General features: G+C 38.7%; 2 protein-coding genes across 3 annotated transcripts in view; one reads left to right on the forward strand and one right to left on the reverse strand.

The window, feature by feature from the left end:
• The window catches only part of ITGA4 (integrin subunit alpha 4), a 77,603-nt gene extending 62,956 nt beyond the window's left edge, over positions 1-14,647 (forward strand). Inside the window, exons 18-28 of one of the 2 annotated variants that reach the window (XM_044242468.1) lie at positions 1,117-1,267; positions 3,007-3,102; positions 3,764-3,843; positions 4,173-4,262; positions 6,344-6,434; positions 8,796-8,903; positions 9,689-9,814; positions 10,463-10,582; positions 12,754-12,852; positions 13,240-13,359; positions 13,778-14,647. In XM_044242468.1, coding sequence (XP_044098403.1) covers positions 1,117-1,267; positions 3,007-3,102; positions 3,764-3,843; positions 4,173-4,262; positions 6,344-6,434; positions 8,796-8,903; positions 9,689-9,814; positions 10,463-10,582; positions 12,754-12,852; positions 13,240-13,359; positions 13,778-13,876 — 1,180 coding nt within the window. In that variant the 3' untranslated portion in view covers positions 13,877-14,647. Of the gene's footprint in view, positions 1-1,116; positions 1,268-3,006; positions 3,103-3,763; positions 3,844-4,172; positions 4,263-6,343; positions 6,435-8,795; positions 8,904-9,688; positions 9,815-9,841; positions 9,916-10,462; positions 10,583-12,753; positions 12,853-13,239; positions 13,360-13,777 lie in introns of those variants that run through there. The other variant, XM_044242469.1, reaches the window with a different exon arrangement.
• A 723-nt stretch (positions 14,648-15,370) lies between these two features.
• The window catches only part of CERKL (ceramide kinase like), a 116,304-nt gene continuing 104,729 nt past the window's right edge, over positions 15,371-26,945 (reverse strand). Inside the window, exons 7-13 of the mRNA XM_044242470.1 lie at positions 26,386-26,563; positions 26,241-26,300; positions 25,609-25,634; positions 25,405-25,513; positions 22,639-22,735; positions 17,324-17,499; positions 15,371-16,539 (exon numbers count right to left, since the gene is read on the reverse strand). Coding sequence (XP_044098405.1) covers positions 16,458-16,539; positions 17,324-17,499; positions 22,639-22,735; positions 25,405-25,513; positions 25,609-25,634; positions 26,241-26,300; positions 26,386-26,563 — 728 coding nt within the window. The 3' untranslated portion in view covers positions 15,371-16,457. The remainder of the gene's footprint in view (positions 16,540-17,323; positions 17,500-22,638; positions 22,736-25,404; positions 25,514-25,608; positions 25,635-26,240; positions 26,301-26,385; positions 26,564-26,945) is intronic.

The raw sequence follows: 26,945 nt of genomic DNA on the forward strand, positions 1-26,945 counted from the left end.
TTGTTGATCAGAATGGTACAGTGTAAGCTTGAGGAAAGCTTCTCAAGACCCAGGAGAGAGGTTACCTTTCTTATTGCTGGGATTAGCCTCACCTGACACTTTCCTCTGGGTCACATCCTTCACTGGCTGAACCAATTTTTCTAAATTTTAAATTCTTCTATAGAACCATCGTGTAAATGTTTTCTTTGGGCTCTTCTAATTCTCTCATTGGTAAAGAGAATGGGCTGTGCAGGCATTTTCCTGGAGACTTTAGAACATTTTGGCTGTGGTGCTTTGAAGAAGGGCCTTAAGCCTCAGGTTCTTTATATATAAACGTGTTATTCTGAGGATTTCATGGGATGTGCATGAGCCAAATTTTCAGCATAGTAATTACTCCTCCTGCGGATGGCAGCTGAGACTTCAAGATGCTGAAGCACCTCTTCCCACCTTGAAGGCCTGGGGCCAGAGCCAGGACTGGAAATCCTTACTCGTAGGTCTGGATTTGCAGCAGTCTGCTCTTTCTTTCCAGGTCAGAGGATGGCAAAGTATGGCTGCAGTTCTATTTTAAATGTGGTCTAGTTATCGGTAGAGGGGACCAGCCTGCCTTGAGAAATGAATTCTATTGCAACAGACTGTAGTGCTGTCCACTTGCTGGAGAGCCATTTCTCCCGGGGCTGTGCTCATTCCCCCCACACCGCCTCCATTTGGGTGGTGGTTTTCTCCACAGTCTCCTTTTCCCCCAGTCTCCCCATTTCCCCCTTCGGTTTACTCAGCAGCTAGGTCAAGGTCTTTTCCAAAGTAAAGAAAAGAAACAAAGCTTTGCTTTTAGAAAAATACCGTGAAATACTGAGGAAAATATGTTAAAGCTCTAGAAGTGAAACAGAAAGGAGAGTAGCTTAATTATGACTAATTAAAAAATAACAAACTTCCTGGGTAATAGCTGATTGAATTTATCTGAAACATGAAGAATTGAGTTCTAACATGAATTGGTGTCTACTTATATGGGCTCACCTCCCCCATGTTTTTTTTTTCCTCCCAAATTAGTATCTCATGATCAGTATAAATGAGGGGATGGGATTTTTATTTCCTAAACATTACTTAGTTACTAAGCGGTATTAAATATTACTTAATTTTTAGACCACATGAAAATAAGACCTATCTTGCTGTTGGAAGTATGAAGACAGTAATGCTGAATGTGTCCTTGTTTAATGCTGGAGATGATGCGTATGAAACAGCTCTGCACATCACACTCCCCGCCGGCCTTTACTTCATTAAGATTTTAGATCTGGTAAGTATCAAATACCATAGCATGATACTATATTTCATTTTTTAAAAATATAAGTGGTGTAGGGGCACCCAGGTGGCTTATTGGTTAAGCTCCTGCCTTTGGCTCACGTCATGATTTCAGGGTCCCGGTTCCAAGCCAAATGTCCAAGCCCCATGTCCAGGCTCCCTGCTCAGTGGGGAGGCTGCTTCTCCTGCTTCTCCTCCTCCTCTCTGTGCCCCCACCCTGACTTGTATGTTCTCCCTCTCTCAAGGAAATAAATTTTTTAAAAAATGTAAATGGTATGATCCATTTCATGGAAGTAAGGCCTAAATATTAGGGTATATGCAGACTTACCACTCAAAATTCCATTGATTTTCAGACTTCTTCTTGCTCCTGATCAAAATGATAAGTTCCTTGGTTATCTGAGATCAAAAAAGTCCACTTCTCTCTTCTAAATGTTACTACGCGAGAGATCCTCTTGTCCAAGCAAGCTGCTTGGGCGCCGCTGCTTCTCTCATTGATGGCATGCTCCTCTGGCACTACGGTGCCGCACTTTGTGGCTGAGCTCCCTGATAAGCAATACTGGTCCTCCAAGCAGGCCCCCTGAGTTACTGCTCTGCATTTTACGTTCACATCCCCAGTCTTGTTCCCCAAGAACTTCCAACAAATACCATACAGCCAGTGATCCTCCAAAATTCTGAAGTCTTGGTATCAACCAGATCACAGGCAATTTCTCTTTTCCTCCAAGAGTTTGAAGCACTTAGAGACCTTTTCTTACCACCGTGCCTCAGTCATGAACAGTTAAATCTATCAGCAAGGCATTAATAAGGTCGATTTAAAGAGAAAAGCCTCAGTCACTTTCCCCTTTGGTGCCTATCTTATCCCTTAACAAATTTACACCTCTTTTACCCAGAGACTATCTCTTCAAACCAAGGGCACTTAGAGAGGTCTTTGACCTCTCTGGAATATGTTACTCCTTTCTCTAGAGCACTGGGAGCCTATTTGCAATAGTATGAGGGGAAAATTAAAAAAATATATATACTTCTGTGTATATTTTATATATATATATATTTAGTACATCTATTATATATATACACATTTATAGTGCATATACATCTATAGTACATAGTGTGTATTTATATGTATACTTCTCTAGTATGGTATATAGAAACATCAAGATATATATTTTTCTGAATATATGTATATACATATGTATATATACATATATATAAAATATTCGAATATTAAATATATATGTATATATACATATATAAAATATTCGAATATTTTATATATACATATATATATATATACATATATATATATATCCTATTGTGGTGACAGTTACTGTAATTACACACCTTTACCTCATTCTCACATCCCAGACAAAAGAGGATCAATGAAACAGGGACTTTATGAATTACTCGCTTCATGGTTTTTCAAGAAACTGGACCTTGAGTTAAATAAGGAAAACAAACATGGATGAAAGCTACAAGGCCAGGAATTATTCTGTGTATTCTTTGGAGAATTTACAGGAATATTAAAATACACATCTGTGTGTGTGTGTGTGTGTGTGTGTGTGTGTACACACTTATAAATTTTATTTATATTTCTATGTATCCCAAAAGTAAACAGAAAATCGACTTCCAGGAAGGCAAATTCTTCAGGAATGATTTGCTTTTCAAAGACTGTTCCTAAACATATGTTACAAACTTTTCCTTCCCTTTTACCTAAAGCGTTTATTTCATTTTTCCTTCTAGGAAGAAAAACAAATAAGCTGTGAAGTAACAGACAGCTCTGGCTTAGTCAAACTTGACTGCAGTGTTGGTTACATATATGTTGATCACCTATCAAGGGTAAGCATTTAGCATGTATAGTTTTTGCTTATTAACATGAACATAAAATATTTTTTAATTTTCTGTTTATGCTGCATACAAATATATAATTATTTATTTGCTTAAGGTGAGCAGCTAAGTGATGAAATAAAACTCAAACCCACTGGGCTTAGATCTTTGAGATTGTGTTTATATTCTTGGCAATGTTCACTGTAAAAAAAAAAAAGTGGGTGCACATGTTTGTGTCAAAATGGGCATGTGAATGTGTCGATCAGCATTCTCCTCCCCGGTCTCACCCTCCCCGACACTCCCCCTACCACTCTCCACCCCAGGTGGTCCTATCTGCCAGGCATGTTACCTCTGCTATACAAAAAGGTGTTACTGGCAAGAGTCCTCACTCAAGTTGTTAAAGCACCTCTAATTTTGTCAGTCTGGACCTGCCTGTCTTTCCATTTAGAAGGAGGCTTTGTCTCTGAATGTCACTTGTGGAAACGCTGGTGCTTGAAAATCGCTCCAACCCCAACAGCTTTCCCCCTTAGCTCACTGCCTGGGGGAGGGGGTAGCCTGTGCTTCTAGAACATAGTCTCCAATCTGCATTCCACAGAACATCAACATTAAGAAAATTTCAGATGATAAAAAAGATTTTGTTTAAAATGGGCGTTTCCCTCTCTGTGTTTCACAGATAGATGTCAGCTTTCTGCTGGATGTGAGCTCACTCAGCAGAGCAGAAGAGGATCTCAGCATCACAGTGCACGCCACCTGGTATATTTCACTGTGAAAAAACAATGGGGCTACAGAAGTGGACTCCTGACTTTAGGGTGGGGGCACATAGGGGAACCACGGAGCTGTGATCCATTGTCTGCGGGAGAAAACTTCTCTTGTGTGATCTAAGAAACAAAAAGATCTCTCACTATCTTTGGAGCAAATTTCTGTCAACCCTGTCAAAAACATTGCTTACCACCACGTCTTTTTTCCCCCACTCCCCAAGCCTCCAAATACATTCGGTATACGTGATAGGTGATTAGTCCTCTCTGAAAATGATTTTTATGTTTGGGGGATTCTAACAGGGTGTCTTTTATCTGTTTCTGTAGTGCAAATGAGGGGGAAAGGGAGGACCTGAAGCGGAACAGAGTGACTTTAGCAATACCTCTCAAATACGAAGTCATGCTAACTGTTCATGGGTAAGTAAATATGGACACCTCTTGTAAAGTTGAGAGCCAATTTTAAATTCTGGTGCTTCTTAGATTATTGGTCAAAAGATATATTGAAAAATTTTTTAAGGAAAGCTCCTGTGCTGTTCTTATCCCTTAAAAAAGACCTCTTGTTGGGTGCCTGGGTGGCTCAGTGGGTTAAGCCGCTGCCTTCGGCTCAGGTCATGATCTCAGGGTCCTGGGATCGAGTCCCGTATCGGGCTCTCTGCTCGGCAGGGAGCCTGCTTCCCTCTCTCTCTTCCTCCTTCTCTGTCTAGTGATCTCTGTCAAATAAATAAATAAAATCTTTAAAACAAAACAAAAAAAAGACCTGGTGTTACATCCTCTTGCTTCATTCTTCATTAGTCTCTTACACTCTGTAATCATTACTGAGGCCTCTTTAAACTAGTACCCAGTTGGGGATTTCTTCCTGGAAAAGCCTCTAGCAGGTCATGTCCAGCCTGTCAGTTGCACACTATAAAGGCCAGGGGTGGGGCAGGGGTGGGGGGTGGGGGGAATGGCAGTGTGACATTAGCCTGGTAATGCTCAGTGGCTGTGGTAAGAGAGAAGTTCTAGGAAGTGTAAGCCTGGCCCAGGCACCACTCTCCAGAACCCACCTCTACCTGTGTGGCAAATCGATGGAGATAGGAGAGCACCAAGCTGCAAGGTATCCCCTGACCACTCACTGACCCATGAATTAGGGAATTTCTCACCCATGGTCCCAGAGCCAGCATTCACTGGTTCCCCATATTGTTAGTGATTGGGTGGCCCTCCTCAGATTCAAGAAGGAAACATGTAGAAAAGATTTAAGGAGTATTAAGAAAACCCTTACTGATTTTACTGGAAATGATTCAGACTATTAGCCTTTGTTTAAAACAATATTCTTTTAAACGCATTTTATATATTTGAGAGAAAAAGAAAGCGGGACAGGGAGAAGCCTGGGGCTCGATCCCAGGACCCCAGGATCATGACCTGAGCTGAAGGCAGATGCTTAACTGGCTGAGCCACCTAGGCGCCCCTAAAGCCCTATTTTTAAAGGACCAGAAATAGGAGATACCGAACAAATAGACCGATGAGCTTTTCTTGTTGCTCTAAATATAAACCATCCCCAATCATTTTTAACTACTCACAAAGATGGCATATAAATATATAAAAATAAAATGGTGTCTGCATCTGAAAGAACTGAGTATCACGTTTCCAAGGTGAAACAAGCAGGAGAGAGGAAGCCACTCAGGAGGGAAGACCCTGCTGCGCCAGTGGGCACCAGAGAAAAGCTGACGCCACGTTTCCTGATTTTGAAACCTCGTTATATTTCCTTTTGGTGATTTTCTCATGATGAGGGTCCTCCACCTCATATTTTGGGCAAGGAATGTTCTGCGAGCATAAAACTGCCTAAATCTACAGTATTTCAATATTTCTGTGTAGCCTGTCGCTCATTTTCATTACTTCACATTAGCTGCCAAATAAAAGCAACTAGTGGAGTTGGGATTCCCCAGAAAAATATTTCTTAGAAACCACTACCGACCTCTATGTCTAATCACAGGCAAGAGTAACAACCTTGTATTCCTAAGCAAAAAGTTTACCATACTTGTGTTTGAATTGTTCCCCAGCTTTGGGGTTCATGACAAATAGCCAACAGGAAGTGGATTGCAGAAAGACAGAATACAAAAATAGGTAAAATCGATGGACTTATAGGAAGATATTGGAGCTATAGGGATCAAGTTAAGAATTTATCTCCTATTTATAAAATTTGTATGAATCATTTGAGGGGTGACAAAGAAGGAATGGCCAGGGGACTAAACCAGGCCGTGCTGGGAAGACAGAGATATTCGTGGGAAGAGACATCAACACCCAAGTCAGAGCACACGGCTTTCTGAGTTTATTACATTTCACCAAAATCCATAGCTTCCCAAGAAACCAAAAATATTCCTTGGTGCTTAGAGGCTTCTATAGTCTGGAATATAGTATTGAATAGCATTTTTAAGAGAGATACAATAATCCCGCCTATAGAGAAGGACTGTGTATAATAGCTCAACAATAAGAACAATGAAATTTGAACTTGTTTCTTTCAGATTTGTCAACCCAACTTCATTTGTGTATGGACCAAAGGAAGAAAATGAGCCTGAAACGTGCATGGCAGAGAAAATGAACTTCACTTTCCATGTAAGAAGAGTTGTTTTGATATTTGTAGCAAAGTGAAAGCCTGGTACTGCTACATTGCTCCCGAGGACATCATAGGCTGAGATGCCAGAGGCTTAGGGCCTGCCCCTCGCCACCGCCCAGCTTTGCCCCCCATGGCTGAGGAGCCCCCCCTACGCCTTAGGGGCCCACTGGTTCCTCCCGCCCCTCTCCTCCTGGGTTAATGCTCCTTGTTTTCCCTTTGCCTTAACCCCTTCACCGAAGCCCTTGATTCCTTACAAATACCACAGGAAGGAGCAAGCACAGGACAGAGGGAACTCCTGAAACAGGCAAAATTACCAGAGGAACCGAATCTGCTAGAGGTGCAGAGATCAGGACAGGCCAAGGGAATGCATCTTTGGGTGCAAATCCGTGAAATCTCTTCTGGGTTCAAGCTTTTATACAAGCACTAACATTACCAGTAAAGGTAGCTCTTACCTCCTCCGCCCATTTAAGGTCGTGGTCAACTGTTTAGGTCATAAGCATATGACCTGTTACAAGTGATGTCATTTATTAAATTGTTTTAAAAAATGAGTATCATCATCCAAACATTAATATAAAGGTAATTTTTAAAAAATTTTTACTGCCAAACTGACACTTTTGGGGCATCCTGCGTATGATAATTGTAGATAATGAATAAAACAACCATATGTTTTGAACCAAAAACAATGCTCCATTCTTAGAACTATGTAACAATCCACAGAGGGTGAGTGCATCTGACTTTAGGCACATGATGATATTTTTTGGTAAGGCAATGCTTTTGAAAATGTAGGTTTGCGGGACACCGTGGGTGGTGGTGGTGGTGGGCGGGTGTGCTATCAGGTAAGCCTCTGACTCTTCTGATCTCGTGGCTGTGAGATCAAGTCCCGTGTCAGGCTCCGTGCTCTGTGCGGAGTCTGCTGAAGATTTTCTCTGCCCCTGCCCCTCCAGCTTGTGCTCCTTCTCTAACATAAATATATATTTTTTAAAAGTTGAATTAATATGTGGGTCAGAATCACTTGAAGTACTTAGACAAAATGCAAATGCCGGGGCCCTGCTCCAGATCCATACAATGACCTTGGAATCCTGCCGAGTCTGTGTATACGCAAGTTTTTGTTGTATTAGTGGACCTCAGTGTTGAAAGAATACAGCCCTCTGCTTTGAAGTCCCAAGGAGTGCTACTGTCAGAGCCCCGTGGGAGATCAGCTCAGTTTCTGTTATAGTTTATCAGAGCACAGACTCTAGAAGGTCTAGTCATTAGCTTACAATTCATACAATTTTCAGTAATTTAACCGGAAAGTGTTCTGCACTAAGTTACACTGAACGTACTTTCAGTCTGTAGGCTCAGTGTGTCTGTGCAAACGTGAGGAGGTTCTTAGGAGTCTAGGTGTTATTAGGTGAACCAGGATGAAGGGTATTGAGGTTGGACTGATCACTGGCTGGCACGAGGAAGACCCTGTCTAAAGGTCAGGGCAGTACTGGCTTTTCATTGCTGAAACCTCCTTCAGCAACTGCCCTGTTACCCCACAGTCCAGCCATCTCCATCAGCCAGGGACACATTCTTCCAGGTCATGTGCTTCCTAAAGATTACTGCAAATGTCGGAGTCACGCTATTTCATTCGGGTATTGTGGCACATCGCTTATCTGACTTTCTTGGTTTCATAGTTAAGCTCTCAGGAGGCAATTATTTTGAGCCAATTTCCTTCCTCAGAGAGCTGAAATCCCCAAATTTATAAGTAATGAAATATCATCTACCTATGCCTGATTATTAAAAGGCTGTTGTATTTTCTCTGCCCCTTTCTGACTTTTTGCATGCCCTGGCATTATGGTTACCCTGAACTATGTAACATATTCTCATTCGCTTACTGCGATGAGGAGCATCCTCTCAGCAGAGAGATGCTGTGACACAGAAGAGTTAGAATACCTGAGCTCCTTGTCACTCTGGAGCCATCGGAGGCACATCGTTCACACGCATCTGAGCCTCTTCTGGAGCTGGAGAATCACATGTCAGCTCACCTCATGGGACAGTTGTGAGGATCACCTGGTTGTGGGTGTTTAGATACATAACGTGCCATACAAATGTATGTTATCGTCTTTTCCTTTAGACTGTTTCTGCAGTAACTAACAGTCTGGACATTTGGCCTAAGCATATCAAAAGGAGAGGGCTGGAAATAAGGAACAATTCGCACACTTTTTAAAGTTCTGATTATGCATATTCGATCTCCCTTCGCCATGCTGATGCTGACTACAAACCCCCCCAGTTGTAAAATGTTGCCTGAAACATCCAGGTTCACCCAAAAGCTCGCTGATAACTGTATTTACATTTATGAAAAATAGGTTGTAAAAAAAAATATTCCTCCTTCCCAGGTTATCAACATGGGTCACAGCATGGCTCCAAATGTTAGTGTGGAAATAATGGTACCGAATTCTTTTACCCCCAAAACCGATAAGCTGTTCAACATTTTGGATGTCCAGGTAAAAATGTGTTCTTTCCTTTATTTGAAGTTATGCTGCTAAATGGGTGTATCTCTTAACTTATTTGAGTCACGCTTTCAGCTGTGAATGCACCAATTTCTGAGTATACTTCGAATATTATCCATTGGAACTAAACGGTTACAGAGACCTCTGCTCTTCCGTCTTCAGTGCATTTTCTTTGTGAAATAGGCCTCTGGAAGTAGTTGGTGAAATGCTCTCTAAATCTTGAGTCTGCCATTGAAAACCAGTATTCAGCCATTTTTTAATAGGAACCGATACTTTTATGTTGATGACTGTATCAGAATTGTTTCTTAAATTCCCATTTTCAAGACAAGCAGTCAACAAATAAATCCTTCATTGGGTTTGAGATCTAATTTTAGAAAAACATTATTCATTATAATTTTAAAGTATCTTGCCTGAGTTCCAGACTTAGATGACAAGACATGCTGTTATTATGTGTTACCGTTTTATTTTGTGTCTAAAGCCAAAGAAATGTTAATTCCATGCTAAAGTTCAAATGTCCATTTTTCTCGTTGCCTTACTTTCTGTCAAGTTAGGGCCCTGTGCTCACTTGGGCACCTATATCCAACCTAGTTAAAATGTTGCTGGGTTTCTGAGTTTTTGCCATGGAGACTTCATCTTTCCCAAAAAAGTCTGTTCCAAAGATATTTTCACAATATCAGAAATACTTGATATATTTTAGAAAAGGTAACTTTTAAGAGCATGTAGTTTTTGCAGTTCTCTCCAGTATGAAATAAGATTTTTCTCACTTTCTATCTGTATAGACTACTGCTGGAGAATGCCATTTTAAAAATTATCAAAGAAAGTGTGCATTAGAGCAGGAGAAAGGTTCAATGGAGTTCCTGAAAGACATTTTCAAATTCTTGTCCAAGACTGATAAGAAGCTACTGGTAAGTTTCCATTTTTTCTGGTTGCAGATTTTGCTTTCAACATACAGAACCAAAGCACTTAAAACCAAGAACCAGTGGGTTTGAGCGGTCAGTTCAGTGCAGGAAAGAAACAACCCAAGGTAATACTCTTGCACAAGACACACATATGATCAGAGAGACCCAGAGTTTATATTTATACACACACACATATAGATAGATAGGTAGATATAATTTAATTATTAATCTAACCAATGCCTATTTTGTGCCAGCCAAGCCTTGTTCCAGACCCTTTAGGGAGGCCAAGATAGAGTATTCAGCTGAGCAGACTTTGTAACATGGGATTGATTTTCATTCCTTTCATTTAGTGAATTTAGGAAAAAGCCAAAAACCCTGAAGAAGTGGTCTTCCCTTCAAATGATCCAAGTTTTACAAGCAACATAGAACATGTACCTTAACACAGTTCTGATTAGGAGTTGTTGTTTTAATTCTCAGAACACATGCTTCAGCTCAAATACTTTTTGTTATAATTTATAAAACAAACATCCACGTTTTGTTTAAGGCAAGATAATTTTTAAATGCCACTCATGGGAGATGTTTAATTCCATGTAAAATATTTTAGCCACCTATAAAAAATGTTTTAATGTAGCTCTTTTGTATTTTTTTTTCAAGTTCTGCATAAAAGATGATCCATACTGTTTAAATTTTTTCTGCCACTTTGGGAAAATGGAAAGTGGAAAAGAAGCCAGTGTTCACATTCAGCTGGAAGGCCGGCCCTACCTTTCAGAAATGGTAAGTAAGATAAAATGACAACTTTGAGTTTGTAGATTCTGACAATCATCTTATTTATGTAGGATGGTATGTAAAGAGGCATTTAAGTGATTAAGGTATGAATAGTAAAATTTGGAGTGGAACTCTACAACTGTTTCCATGTATAGTTTCAGCTGCATACACTAAGTGATATGGCTTAAGTAATTAAAGAGAACTAAGACTATAAAATAGACTATGGAATAATTAAGAGGTTTATTTTAGAAAGCATGTCCAACTAATTATAAATTTTGATTAAATCACAGAAATTGGCCACCTATTTTATATAATCTTAAGATTTTTTTCTAAACTACATTAAATTATGCCTAAATATTTAAGAAGTTAAACTAAGGCTTTCATAAAATGAAAACATCAAAATTTATCAACAATAAAACACAAGCATATGATAACATGAAGAGAAACTCTGAAAGGCTGAATAAATAATACATCTTGAACTTCTTCCTAGAAATGAGTATGCAGATTTTGGGGTACCCAGACGGCTCAGTCAGTTAGTTGTCAGGCTCTTTGTGTAGGCTCAGGTCATGATCTCAGGGTCTTGAGATCAAGCCCTGTGTTGAGCTCTGTGCTCGGGGGGAGTCTACTTGAGCATTCTCTCTCTCCCTCTGCCCCTCCCCTGCTCATATTCTCTCTATAAAATGAATCTTATGAAAAAAATTAGAGATAAAACCAATTTTATCTGGAGTTCCATTCCTCACTTTACCTGATAAATATGGATAAAGTATTTTTGTAGAGGTGTTGTAAAGCATTTAGTGCATGGTATATAGTAAGCCAAAGAAAACAGTAGTTCTATTTTGTTTAAAGAAGAATGTTTAAAATTGCTACACAGTGGTCAAGGAGGGGAGGGAGAAAAAGATCCACCAGATACTGAAGTAAGAGATTTCTGCTCTAGTTACAGCTGTGCTAAAAACTAAAACCTGAGACCAGCAACGAGTTACTAGGACTTTTGCAGTTTGTAGCCTCATACCCTTGAGGTCCGGATTTCTCCACATTGGGCGCTATTGGCATTTTGGACCAGATAATTCCTTGATGCCAGGTCCAGTCCTGTGTATTATAGGATGTTTAACAGCATTACTAGTCTCTATGAACTAGACGGTGACACACCACCTCCCAAGTCCTGACAGTCAAAAATGTCTCCAGAAACTCCTGTCCTCAAGGTGATAAAAGAATGCCTGTTGGAAACCACTGCTTTAACAAAGTATGTAATTTATTTTCAGCCCTAAAATTCTACAACATTTATATATAGTAGTTTTCACTTTTAAAGGCCATAGATCTCTTTAGGAATACTGTTCTACCGCAATGAATGCATATATGAGAAACTCAATTTTACATGCAATTTTAAGAGGTTATGAGAAACTCAATTTTACATGCAATTTTAAGAGGTTCTCAGAGAATGTGGAGCCCATCCCCCGATTCTTGGCTATGTAGTATATATCTTGGAGTTCATCTACTGATTTTATATTTGAATGTTATAACTACTTGTACCAGATTTTTCTGTTAAGGTATTAGATAAACTATATGTATTTTATCACAGCAGCAAGATGATAGCACTGTTCAGGGAAAAAAAATAAAAGCCTAGGTAAAATAAATCTGAAGAAACATTTATTAGGTGAAGAAAGTCTTATTTGGTAAAAGACTCAATTTCTAGGGAACAAAATAGTGCTAACTACCAAATCTTTAAATTATTAAGTATTACAAATATCTGCGTCAAGTTGTCTGCAAACTAGTCATGTTTAAAAATTTCGAGAGAGAAAGAGAAAGCAGGCAAGAGGGAGAGTGCAGGAGGGGCAGAGGGAGAAGCAGACTCCCCACTGAGCAGGAAGCCTGATGTGGGGCTCGATACCAGGACCCTGGGGCCGTGACCTGAGCCAAAGGCAGACATTTAACCATCTGAACCACCCAAGTGCCCAAACTAGTTAAGTTTAATAAAAGGATTTCAATAAAATGATGCCCGGAAAAATAATACAATGGTCATGCCTTTGGAAGCACAGGAAGTGTTGCATTGCAATTTAATACAAATGGTGAAATGAACTGGGGAATATCCATTGTAAAAACCTCAGAGAGTAGGTAAGGATCATGAGAAATTATTAATCTGTCTTCACGAATCAGGCTACAGTGATCTTTCTTTTATTAAACAGGATGAGACTTCGGCCCTCAAGTTTGAAATAAGAGCAACAGCTTTTCCAGAGCCTAATCCAAAAGTTATTGAACTAAACAAAGATGAGACTGTTGCACATGTAAGATGACCATTTTACCTGAAACACACTAAAATGAAACACATTTTACCTGAAAAACTATTGATGGAGCTTCCAATCAGGAAACTAGATTGCCTAGATCATGGAAGGCTTGAAATACTGAGATTTGGTATTTTCCACAACTGGTGGGAGGGAACAATGCAGATGGCTTTTTCAGGAGGTGAACTTGGTAGAATTATCTGGATGAAGAAACATGGCACAAGCTAATTCTACTAAATGGTTGCCAATGTTCCCTAGGGTTGCTAGAACCAGCAAGAGGAGGAGATGGGAATTGTCCAAAATACTATGGGACTCATGGGTTGGGGAGGGGTGGGAGGTGATTCAGAGGGAATTAAAAGCAAGTTTTTAAACTGGTGGCTCTTTATGTAGGTTCTGCTTGAAGGACTACATCATCAAAGACCCAAACGTCATTTCACAATAGCAATTATTTCAAGTAGCTTGTTCCTTGGACTTATTTTGCTTTTATTGATTTCATATGTTATGTGGAAGGTAAGCCTTTAATAATTATCCATGTTAAACTATTCAGTAATGCTGTTTTTAATTTGTAACGAAGCCCCCTTTGTGACTCCCAAATTATGAAATATTGTAGCACTTTTAATGTTAACGTTTTAAATTCCCAAGTGACTTTGCAGTACTGATCTCCTGTTTCTCCTAACTTCAGTACCAGTATTCCAACCGTGACACTAGTTTGGAAAGATGTTCTTTAAGAAAGCTCTTAGAAAACATTGCATATTATTCTTAATGTCCATTTTGGAGAGTATGTGTCACCGAGCAGTCCAATAAAAGTGCTCTTTAACACAATATTTCCCATCTGAATTTTACTACTTGGGACGGTGACTATTCAGGTGTCCAATGAGTGTAATATATTCGCAACTATACACTAGTGATTATGCAATACTGTTTACAGGCTGGCTTCTTTAAAAGACAGTACAAATCTGTCCTCCAAGAAGAAAACAGAAGAGACAGCTGGAGCTATGTTAACAGCAAGAGCAACAATGATGATTAAAGACTTCTTTCAAATTGAGAGAATAGACTCAGGTTAACCAAAGAAATTCAAGACAGTGTTTACAAGAAACCCAGAATTCTGCTCAGATTTCTCCTATGTACTTCATTTACTCATGACCTTGTGACATACTAGGTCTCGATGCAAGTGAAAAATCCCAAGCAATGATTACTCTTCCAGAGGAAAATAATCTTTCAGTTCTAAATGGATAGAAAAAAACACTAAAGCATTCAGTTTATTCAAGGTAAGTAATCCCTCGAAGATACCTTGAAATGAAAGTGCATCTGAATTAAATCATGTTGAGGAAGTAAACAACTCATTTGGAGAGGTCTTGGACTTGAAATATCATTCCTTTAAAAGAAATAATTTGCCAGGTGTGCTTGCTTCGGTAAAATAAACTCCACTGAATAGGCAATGATTCATTTCTAATAGATATTTGGGACTCATTGGAAAAATCCAGCTAAATATATTTAAAGAATGAAGAGCTGTTTCTCAATTTTCTTATGAATAAAAGAAGACCACTAATGTCTTAAAGCAGATTTTATCTTTAAAGATCTTTATTTCTAATACTTTTATGATGGGCTTTGATCAACAACCATTTAGTCAGCAGTCTATGTAAGAGCACTTGGGGCCTGAGGAGCAAATTCCAGACTGAATTTATACACTGGCTTGAGTTTAATGACTTCTGGATAATTACTGTTTATACAGCTATGGATTCTCTCTGTATATATACATAAGTTCTTAAAAGAATATAACACATTTTTATCAAGGGTACCCAGGAGTAATGTCTAAAATCCATTTTTAGTGAAATTTTTTTACTTACAAAAACAATAGTACTTAAGAATTCTAACTTATACTCTGAAGCAGATTGTGAATGTTGCACTTTAGCTTATATTTCAAATATAAATACACTGATATTTCAAATATAAATACACTGATAATATGTCAAATATGAAAACTGTACCTCATTAATGACTCTTAAAAAGCCAAACTCTACGAAGACCATGCTTGGAGGCCAGTATTTCATATAAATTAGATACTATGTAAAATAGTGACTGTCAAATCAAGCAAATGCCCCTACTTGTGTAGATATTACTTTCTCCTCAGATGTATGTATTACATGTGTTTTTATCAGATGTGTAAGAGCATTCTCGTCTGCATGGAATTAGAGAAACAAAATCTGGAAATTTAACTTTTAGCTTGTATTCAGTGAATATAAATGTGACACAAAAATTTCCATGATCTGTTTTAGTGGTAAGTGAAATAGTTTTTATGAAAAGCTTCTGGATTTTAAATACTCTTTAGTATCTTTTCACTTGCAAATACAGTCCTTTTTCATATTTATTCAGGCATGTGACTGGGATGCTGATAGCTGTGAGTTGTCCTATATCTGTCTTTATTTTTTTTTTTATTTGTTTATTTGACAGAGAGGCAGGCAGAGAGAGAGAGAGGGAAGCAGGGCCCCTGCCGAGCAGAGAACCCCATGTGGGACTCGATCCCAGGACCCCGGGATCATGACCCGAGCCGAAGGCAGCAGCTTAACCCACTGAGCCACCCAGGCGCCCCTATATCTGTCTTTATTATTGGAAGCAATTAAATAGTAAAAGACTTCTGTCTATCTGAAGCCCCTGCCAACAGCGGTCTTTCTCAGGCTGCCGAAATTCCTGCAGGTTCTCTGTTCATGAGCCCACAGTAGTAATTGGTGGCCAGAGAACAAGGAGGACAGAGTTTCTGAAGGCACTCGATGGCTGAAACCCAATCTGCGAGCATGAACCCTCCTGAACACGGTATATCCCAGCAGTCATTGATTAAACTTAAAAAGGTATTATATAAGCAAATGATCTGCCTTTTTCATTACATAAAAAGCAAAGTAATCCTTTCAGGAGATTTTCTGGAATCAGTGGTGAAGGATGATCTCTGAGGAAATTTAAATTGGGCTCTTCTCTATCCAGAGATGACAGCATGTGGGGTATTGAGTGCGCTAAACCAGTGTGCTAGGATTGCTGGATAACACGACTTTCAGAAGCAAAGAGAAAACAGCTCCTCACTAGTTAGCTACTTCTCATACTTCAAAATTTGTTATGGATTTGGAAAGACTTAAAGAAAATCAACAACTTTCAGCTTTCAGGGAATAGTCACAAAATCGGTTCCCTAACAACTTAAAATAGTTTATCTCTTTGGCAAATAACGTAGGTATTGGAGCCATTTTGAAATCTGGATTAGGATCTCACCAGGGCATCCTTAGGTAATCTCTGGCATCCATCTGTACCAGGCTGTAGGAAATCTTATACCCATAGAGGATGGACTCAAATCCTGAAAGGTGAAAGCATCCAAATTATTTCACTTGGGAATTACTGACAGATCATCATGATGTTTTGAGTATATGAATGTTTACTTTCAGTTCCAATAAATACTTTCTGAAACCCAGAATTTAATTCATTATATTTCATGGCTTAAGCTCTAGAAGCTAATTTTTAGCAACAAAAATAGCAATTTTCATTTCTTTAAAAAAATAATTTTTCCCCTATATCTTTAATGCATGACCAATTCCTTCACTCTTAAAATTCTAGTTTGTACATTTCTTCTATAAACAATTACATGTTACTTTGGAATCATTCATTTCTTCCATGCTTCCTCCATAAAGACTGATCAGTCTTGGGTGTAATCTGTAAGAAACAGATGTGTAATTATTTCATCAACCTCGTTATTTTTCACACATATAGCTATTGAGTCTGGTACATAATACCAAATACCAATCTAACAATAGCTGGCAAACCTCCATTCGTGGCAGAGTTCAATCTTGTAAATGTGGAGGGGTTGCTGATAGATGGACACTGGTAATGACTGTAACATCCAGACACTGTGCCTACAGGGTGCTGCTCCTGCCCCGGTCTTCCACCCCTTGAGTCCTAATGCTTTCCAGCAATGAGTCTGCATGGTCCTAAACTTGTTTCATGCCAGTTGTCCTGTTACAGAGTATATGAAACTGTTGCTGTGTTGAGAAGGTTGAATGCTGTGGAAAGGGCTGAAAGCAGCAGGCCACTGAATACAAAATGATCAAGACTGGAGCTTTCAATGTGTACCCATCCACTCCGCAGAGAGCTTTCACAAGGTTAAGCTCTCAATCCACTTTTAAGATTACAAAATATATATTGCTAAAATTATAAAACAAATTGTAGACATTATCTGTACAGTTTAGGGAGAATGGTCATTTGAAATGCCAATATACTCAGAAAATCTGGTGATGAGTCTATACGAAAATGCTTGGGCTGCATGTAACAACTGGTGAATAAATGTAAAGTTATACTTTATTTATTAAAATTGTACATCTATCTTTTTATGCTTCCCTGACTTACTCATTAAAAGAAAAAGTCATAACATGGCTGCTTCCATTATACTTAATTTTGTGTCTACTGGTGGATATTGAAGGGGGTAAATAATGACACTTACTTGACCAGAACCTCTGATTCGGCTTCCACTAAGTCACCATCTATGTTCCAAGGGAAACTGTGTTCTGAAGCAGCTGCCTGCCGTCCATCATCCTCCTCCGGATCACATCCGCTTTTGTTCCTCTGACGAACTCTTACTTCTCCAACAGTGTAAGTCTCAACAAATGGAAAGTTGAACTAAATAAAACCAACACAAATAGTCACAGTGTGGGCTTTATCCCTAACCGCTCGTGCAAATTAAAAAGTTCACTGTGCTTTCTCTTGCACATAAATATCAACATGCATGAGGATATTTTTATAGCTTTGAAACTCTGTGCCAGGGGTCCCCAATATCTTTGGGAGATCAAGCAAACTTGTTTTATGATCACTAGTCTGAGGTTGTATACAATATCATACCATTTTCAATTAAAGATTTTTTAATACCCAGCTGTTGACCCAGAAGATTTATATAATCCACCAACTTACTAACTTGTCAATTAATTGAGGTGATGTAAAGGAAACTAAGTTTCACACTTAGTATTTAACCAGGAAGAACCTAGCTCTAAGCTTATGAAGGTAGAAAGAGGAAGTCAGTCAAATGTGATTTTTGCGGGTTTTCCGCCTCAGTCCACAGTCAAGATGGATACAATTCGCAAGACAATTGTTTGCTTGCTGACCGCTCTAAAAGGGTGCAGGCGATCTTCAAGTTTGTTTGTCTAAGGAAACTTTAGTGGAAAAAAATATGTATTCCCATAAAAAAGAAAAGATAACCAAATACCTGTTTAGTAGCAGTGCACAATAACCACTCACTTATTTCCCTTTTTAGGTAAATGGCATGAGGTCTATTCCTATGATCTACATGGGTTTTTCTCTCTTCCATGTACAAACCTCAGTGAGGTATGGAGTTCTAAAAGTTGCCAGAAAACTAGTATTTTTCCCCCACACCCTTATTTTGCCCAAGTAGAAACCAAGGCCCAGCAGTTCACAGTTATACTGTATAATGCACTGGGCTACTACCATGGCATATACTGGATTTACAGGGTGGTATCAGCCATTCTAATGCAGGTACAGAATTACGGGCCCCAAGTAGCACTCTGTGGAAGCACGAGGGCTCCCTGTGAAACTGCTTAGCAGTCGCTGCCTTAGACTTCCATCTTAGCTCCAGAGCCCTGGGGACAGCCTTCATTCTGTGTGAACTTGTAAAAATAATGGGTGCTAACTGGCTAACTAGGCTAACTAGGAGTTAAACTGCATCCCGGATAACAATGCCTGGAAGCCTTAACTCTTAGTACCTGCAAAGGTCACCCGTGTTTGGGAAGAGGGTCTTTGCAGATGTGACTGAGCTAAGATGAAGTCATCAGGTTGAGCCCTCATCCAACATGAGTGATGTCCTTATAAGCGAGGAGATGGCCACGTGATAAAAGCAGTCCGCCTGCGGTGCACAGCTGGAAGCTGAGAGAGGCCACGGAGGGATGGCCGCCACCAATAAGTCTGTTATCTTAAAAGCCTCAGTTTTCGTGTGCATCCTTCACCAAATGAAGCTCCACACATGCCAGCAAATTCATTACCTATGAAGCCACATCATTAGATGGGAGGTTAGGGAGCCAAGAGCTCAGTATCTCGTGTGAGGGTGTGTCTAAGATGTGAGGAAGAGACCAACAGTTCAAACTGTGATACACACAAATGCCATGATGGTGTAAGCACAGAGTTAAAGGAGAGAAACAAGAAGCAGCAAGCTCAGGATGTTGGGTGAGCTTCCTATCTGATGGGAGTCTTAACACACAAGGGTTAGCCTGGAGGGGAAGGGAAGAAGTTTTGGAAAGAGGAAACATTTACCTTAGTATGGATATAGGGCACCATCAAGCAACTACAAAAAGTTCAGCATACTGTAATACTGATTGTAATACTGCTGTTTTGGCACTTATTTTTAAAGAAAATATAAACAACTATATTTGATTTAAAAAAAAAAAAAAGACATAGATGGGGTTACCCACTGAATTGTACCTCTCCCGCAAAGTCGTAAGTTGACCTTATCACCCCCATACCTTAGAATGTAACCATAATTAGGCAGAAGGTCTTTAAAGGTGCGGCTAAAATGAGGTTTTGGGGTAGGCCCTCATCCACCGTGACGGGTGTCCCTAAAAGATGAAACTAGGACACACAGATGCCAGGGATGTGCACACCCAGAGGAAAGACCCTGTGAAGACACAGCCAGAAGGCAGAGAGACATCTCGAAGCCACAAGAGGCCTTGAGAGAAACCAAACCTGCTAACACCATCTTGGACTTCTAATCTTCAGATCTGTAAAAAATTTCTGTTAAGCCTCCACAGAGTCTGTGGTATTTGTCATGGCAGCCCTAACACACTAGTAAAATGACCAAAACACAGGAAAAGCTGGGGTAGGATGGCAAGAGGAGAGGCTGTGACATAAACAAGGGCCAGAATACAAAGGGCCATGTATTCCATGCTGAGGACATGCGCTGCCATCTTGACAAGAATGAGCAGGGCACTGAAGAGTTAAGCACAAGAGCATCAGCAAAGTGTTTTAGCAAAATCCCTCTAAAACTAAGTGTGGAAGATAAGACCAGAGCAAAGGAAAGTCAGAAAGAGGGTGCTATAAACTAGAAGGGATTAAGGTTCAAAATAAGGTGGAGGAGAAATTTCAGAAACATTTAGGAGGGAAACCAACAGAAGAGCTTGGTGGGCTGATTGTGAGGAATGAGGGAGGGAGAGGATTCCAGAGTAACTCCAGGATGCCATCCTCTGGAGGGACACATGGAAGGAGGACCTTTAGGGGAAACATAATATGGTCAGGTATGGACATGCTAGACTCAAGATGCCTATGAGTTTTCCTACTTCAGCACACAGGAAAGCACCATGATCCTGTTGATCAGCAGAGAAAAGAGAACACTAATTCGCAAATTTCGCGAATTGTGCAATGGTTCAAATGGGGTGGCGGTAGGGAATGAGATCCCCCAGGACAAAGCATCACAAGAGGACTAGAAGTTGGCAAACAAGTTCTCAGGGAAAGCGCTAACTTACTTAAGGGTCTTAAACTCCCTACCAAAAATGATGGTCAAAGTATACATGGGAATGTAAGACAGAGGAAAAGGAGGACAGTGATAGGACAGAGTTGAAAGGAAGGGTAGTATTTTTCTATTTGACACAGTGATGGGGAAGGCAGGATGATGGTGGTTTTCATTATATGCTACGATTGTTAATATATGTGAAGATTCAGTTTAACCTGGCAAAGATGGTTCCCGGACCTAGACTGGGGCTTTCCCGAGGCCAAAGTACTGTGTTTTCCTTTCTGGATACACAGTTACTGCTAACTAGACTGCTGCTTATATAATCTTACCTTTATGTGGTCTTTATCATATTACATAATTTACATAAATTTACATTTTTGAAAATGTCACCCTGAAGAAAAGAGACTACATGTACATACCTATGTGTAAATATATGTCCTTTAAAAAAAAAATGTATCAAATTAACATTGCTTGGAAGCAGTGACCTTGGGACTCCATCTACTTATTCATACATACCATTATGTTGAATATTTTCAGAGTTAAAGAAATAATTACAGAGCAGTATCATGGATTTCAGTTTTTGGAAAGAGCTAAGTCAATCAGAGTTAGGACTAACTACTGGCCTCCTCCAGCCCCCCAACCCCCCCACCCCCACAGAGGCAATAGTTTTTGCATCAAAAATAAGACATGGCTGGTAAATGGGGAAAGCAGGTTATAATATATCTTGCATAACATGATCTTACTTTTTTAAAAAATTATTTTCCTATAGAGAGTTCTATTCACTCTGTCTTCACTTTTCTTTTTATAGTAAGCATGCATTACTCTCAAACTCACAAGGATATTTTCATGTTGAAAAAAGGATGCCTACAAAAAATTACCTCAGACATTTGTCCCTTAGGCAATTCCAAAAGAGAATTTCCTAGTTATTTTGTACCTACCTAAAATAAATACAGAGCTTCTCAGGATGAGTACCTTCAGGTTAATACCCATTGAGGTTCTCACATATGTTTAATGTGGAAAGATTCAGAGGTTTATACCAAGGTAGTGATCCTGATTAGCTCTTGGGATACAGAATTTTGAGTGCTTTATATATTGCTTTTCTGTTTCTACTTTCTGACTTAGGAAAAAATAATAATGAACATGTACTGCTTGTGGATTAAGAAAAATAGTAACACTGCAAATAAAATGAGTAACATCTGAAAAGGCCTACATTCCTTGAACAGTCAGTCACCATCTTTCCCCAAACACACACACACGAAGTTATTACTTCGGCTCACAACCTACATTAGGTCTGCTTCTGTAGACTTTGAGATTGGTATTTAAGGAAAGAGGCACTGTAATTTTTACAATACAATTTCCTAGACACTTCATTCAGTTGCTTGCTCAATAAACACTGATCAAATAACGTAGGGGGCAGAAGAGAACTGAAACTTCATGAGGACTGCCTACAAAAGTTTACTACAGTGTGAGCCTCGCAATGGCCACCTGCAGAAGCAAGATGCCACCGCCACCGCTGGACTTACGCTCCTCCTCCCATGTCCTCTCTCCTGCTGCATCCAGGTACAGTTCTGTACCTATGGGGAGTGAGACTACAGGGCTTTACAAGCATACCGGTGTAGTTCAAGACTCATCATTTCAGAAATTCACATATTTCTGGATCAGTTTCCTAAAAACTGGGTCAAAATCTCTGCCAAAAGAATGTGGCTTATAATAGTTATCGCTTCTCTTTAAAACAAATCCCTTAAGGGGAAATACAATTTTATCTGTCTCCCAAAACGCAACCACATGTTCTCATTCTGAATAGAATACTGACTGTATAAATGTGGTGTGTTTTTAAATACAGGTCTGCAAATCTATTTCAATTAAGTGAAGGCAGGCTGATCTGTACATAAATGGCAGGAGAATCTAAAGGTCATAACTTCAGAGACTCTGCTGCCATAACACTGAGAAGGCTAAACATCTCAGACTTCACTGCTTTTCATTCTGAAGAACAGCCAAGTACATAATTTTATCTTTAATTTACTTCACATTTCAGTATAACACTACATTTTCTACTTTCTCTTTGCAGGCACACAGGCACACACACACACGTATGTATCCTCCAAAGGATAGCCTAAAAAGGACCAATCTATATTAATACAATAGATGCTCTTCAAAATTTGGAGGAACCACAACTGAAAGGAAAAAAAGATTAATATATTAGAGAATAACGCCTTCTTATGATGCAGGATTTGATATCAACTCTTGCAGCATCTCTCTTTCCAGGATTAACAGTTTTGCACACAAGTAATAAAAATAATTTACTCTACCTGATTTTTAACACTGGCGTATCTTTTTAGGTGCTTTATAAATTCTGGTCGAGAAGTGTTTCGTACAACGATAAGAGCCATGCTTCCATTATTTAATCTGGAATTAAATATTTGTATTTGACACTGAGAAGTTTATGAAGTGATTGCAACAGAAATTACTCTATCATTCCTTCTAACAAATATCACGCTTACTAGAAGTTTTAGGCCAGAGAGATTAGTCATCGTCACATTACATTTACCTAAAATTCTTACATTTTATCTTGCTGTTGTTATTTTTTAAACAGCACAGCCCTTTGAATTAGTTTTTTATTAACTGACTGATTTCCTTCTCCGTAAGGTCATTAGGGGCTTTTTAAGAAAATGAACGATCATGCATCCTATATACCTAGCAAGACATCATTTAAAATCCAGTGTATTTACTTAGGGATTCAAAATGTGAAATCATGTGTTTTTAAAAGAGGTAAAACAGCAAATAAATACAAATGGTATAACAAGTTGCTCAACACTTTCTAAAACCTACAGTGTGATATTTAAATATTTACTTATGGGCAGGTCGAAGTGACATAGAAAAATAAATCAAAGGGGCCCACAGATGGATAAAAGGGACAAATGTTGCCACACATGTGCAGTTAAATGACTGAGCATTTTAATCTTGCATAACAGTTCAGTTTAATATAAGAGACTGCAAATTTAGAGATGTGATTTAGTGCCAAAAAAGCCACTCACAAATGCATCTAGCTTTAGAAGGCAGTTTGCAGAAATATGTGCAAATGATTTCTAGCTTGATTTCAAGGCAGATATAAAGTTATTCCAAGAATAACAACAACATGAAAAAGAGCTCTTTAAATCTTATGGAAACTCAGGTTAGAGCTTGCAAGGGACCTTGGAGATTATCCAGTCATTCACTCAGTTTATACAGATGGAAAAGAAGACCCCAAGTTTAAGTGATTTGCTCAAAGGCACACCAGGAAAAACAAAATGATCACTGGTACCAGATCTCTTAGCTGCCAGGGTCCAATGTTCATTTTTCTTAACATGCCAACACATTCAGAGTACTGTCTTATGTTTTTATTCTTCAAAAATTGCTTAATTTTTCATAAACATGAAAAGCACTTCGTATGTCTCCTTTTCAATACTTAGTCATTGAAACACGCTCTATGTAACTTCACTATTCTAAGTTTTATGTATATTATGCATTTAATCTTAGGATACTGAAAACAACACTAATTTCTATCAGCAATTTTCAATGAGGTATTTTGAATTAAGTTATACTTTATTAGGGGGGAGGAATAAAGTTGGAAGTTGAATCTCCTGTGCGATGATCCTGAATCATTCTGAAGATAAATCTCTGAATACCTCTGGTCAGCCAAGGCGTGGTATAACGGTTTTTACAAAAAAAAAAAAAAAAAAAGGCGGGGGGGGGAGTGTTCAATTACAGTCCACAAGGAAATCTCTAACTAGAGATTCTCTAGCTCCTCTGAAAATTTAATCAGTACTGATTAAGCCTCATGAGAATAAGCAATGGAATTCCAGGCAAGTTAAAAACTGTATGGAGCAGCATTGGGAGAGGCATGAATCCACTCCCAGAAGAGCAGACCACCTCTCATGAAGGTCCTGAAGCAAACATGAGAGTCAGAGATGAAGTAGGATAAGACAAGTATTGTCTCCAGTCCTGTAGAACATTGCTCCTTTAGTCAGCTAGCTGGTTTCACTTTTAGTGAGGGAAGCTATAATAGGCAGGTACACATCTATCTAGGATTTCTGATGGTATAGGCAGGAAATAATTAAGCTACAATTTCTAAATCACACAAGCTTCAAAATAATTCCCTTCCAGTTACTAGAAATAAAGAGGACCCTGGTGTCTAGATATTAATATCAAAGTGCATAGTTTTTCTTCTTCTCTAACTTTGGATATTTCTTTATCACCTTCATATCAACTGCCGAGGAAAAAAATTGTAAATCAACCCCTCTTGCTAGCTGTTAATCATTCTGGTTAAATATTTTGCAGGGAAGACAAAACTGATCATTGAAATTATGTTATAAATTGCCACAGCACAGAAGTCATTCTTTTAGTCTATGTCCAGGGAAAATCTAGATTTGACTATATTATGCAATATTCATGATCCTTCCATGCTCTCTATGGGAGTGGGAGAGAAAGATTTTCAGATGAATAATGGACAGCTGCTTGAAAAGAATGTGTAAGAGATGGTTTATATTTTTATGGATAAAATGATATATAAAATGTCTCAAGAAAATGTGGGCAGCAGATTCATATGTACCACTATTCATACTAAATATAAATAAGTGAAATTCAGCTTCCTTTGACAAAGGTATCAAATATACCCACAGACAAGCTATTCATGCTGAAGATATTTATGTCTGTTCTACAGTTTGAAAGTAGAGACGTTCACAAGAAATACAAGAAATGTAATGTTTTCAATGACCAGTAAATAAACACAAATAAAGCAAGCAAAGTAGGCATAAAATGACATAATAAAATTATGTTAATAAAACCCGAGAAATATTTTAGCCTCAGAAATATAAATAAATCAGTGATCATCTAGTATTTCCAGTTTAACAGTTGGTCTCAGCCTACTCTGAGGCAAAGTCCCTTAGAATCTCTTCTATTATCACAGTCCAAAAGAGACTACCTGTTGATAATATTCTAGCCAGCCAAAAGTTAGCAAGGTATTCTAAAAGAGAGAGAGGAAAAAATACCCTGATTTATAGAAAAGTATTAGTGATTCAATAAAAATGCTTACTAACCTGGTAGTAGGTGCCAGGCCTCTAGGTGCCACCGAACACAGGCAAGGGATTGCCATAATGCTGACATTCAAGAACTGACCCTGGATGGTCTGCCACTGATCACTACTGTCTAAAGGCAATGGAAGTGACTGGTTACTTTCCCTCACCAGAGCAAAATGTCAACAGGGTCTGGCTCAGTTCTTAAGGAGGTACTTTTAAGCTTACCAGATTTGGGAGATCCTTCTGCCTTCCTAAAAGTAAAAACAAAACAAAAGAAAAGAAAAACCACATCACACAAAAAATAACATCTATTCTATTGAGAACCTTCAAGAAACTAATTTGTTAAATATTTTCTTAGATTAGATCAAGTAAGTAAAAATATGTGAGTATATTCCATTACTGCATTATACTGTGCTGATTCATTTAAAGGTGGTGTCATAACCACCATCACAATGATGATTCTGCTTTTCTTTTAAAGACTAGAACATTTGCTTTGTGTGGCTTTGAGTAATGTTTGTGTTCCACACTAGACTGAAATTCTCCTGGCAAAAACCATGGGTTTTGTTTGTTTTCTGGCTTACTGTTATATCCAAAGTGCCTGGTTTGTAACATTCAATAAACAGGCTGTTGAACAAATGAGTGAATGATTGGATGGATGGATGGATGGAAGGAATCATTGCTTCTGAAGACAGAAGTCAAAAGTACATGGCCGTCTAGAATTATACTACTCTACATTCTTTGCTAATATTTTAGAAAAACTACCAAAGATCACAAGACTAAAAAATTGTGTATATCAAACTATTTCATGCTTTAAAGAAAGATACAGATGCTTATAGTACTTTGAGCTCTTTACCTACCATTCTTGTAAATCGTGAGAGCTGATACATGGTAAAAAGGATATTTCACAGTCTTCAGGCCTAAAATACAATAAAATTTGCTATTAACACTCATGTACTCTAAGATACAAATTTTTTGGTTTAAGAAAAAAAAAAAAAAGCTTACTTGAGTTTTGCCAGTGCCTTCATGACCGCAAAATCCCTTCGTTGGTTGGGTGACATCCATCGATTTTTTTCTGCAAGGGCCAAAGTTCTTCCACCAAAGCCAAACATGGCGGAGAACCCAAAGCGAAGAAGCTTGCCAGTCGTGCTAAAAGTGCAGACATCAACTGGTTGTATGTGCCCTTGAATATCATGTTGGATATTAGTCAAGCAGTGAGAGGAGTAGGGCAAGTTGTCAAAACGGCAAACACAGAAGAACCTATTTATTTACTTATAGAAGATCTCAAGCAATTTCCTACCAGGATAAATATCCTTGCTTTCTCTTCATCTCCCCTGACCTACAACTACTGCAACTGCCATTTGTAAATTTTTCAGGTACCAAGGGAGAAACACAAAGTAGTAAATACTACAACTTATTGTTATTTCATGTAAAACATGGTTAAAGAAGTCAAGTTGAAGTACACGGGCAAACTAAACTTAGATTTAACAGTAGTTTTGCATTGCACTTTGAGTTTACAGACCTTCCATTAATTGGAATAATAACAATTCTAGAGTAGCTGTGCA

Source organism: Neovison vison, chromosome 3 (assembly GCF_020171115.1).
Source record: "Neovison vison isolate M4711 chromosome 3, ASM_NN_V1, whole genome shotgun sequence".
Lineage (NCBI taxonomy): Eukaryota > Metazoa > Chordata > Mammalia > Carnivora > Mustelidae > Neogale > Neogale vison.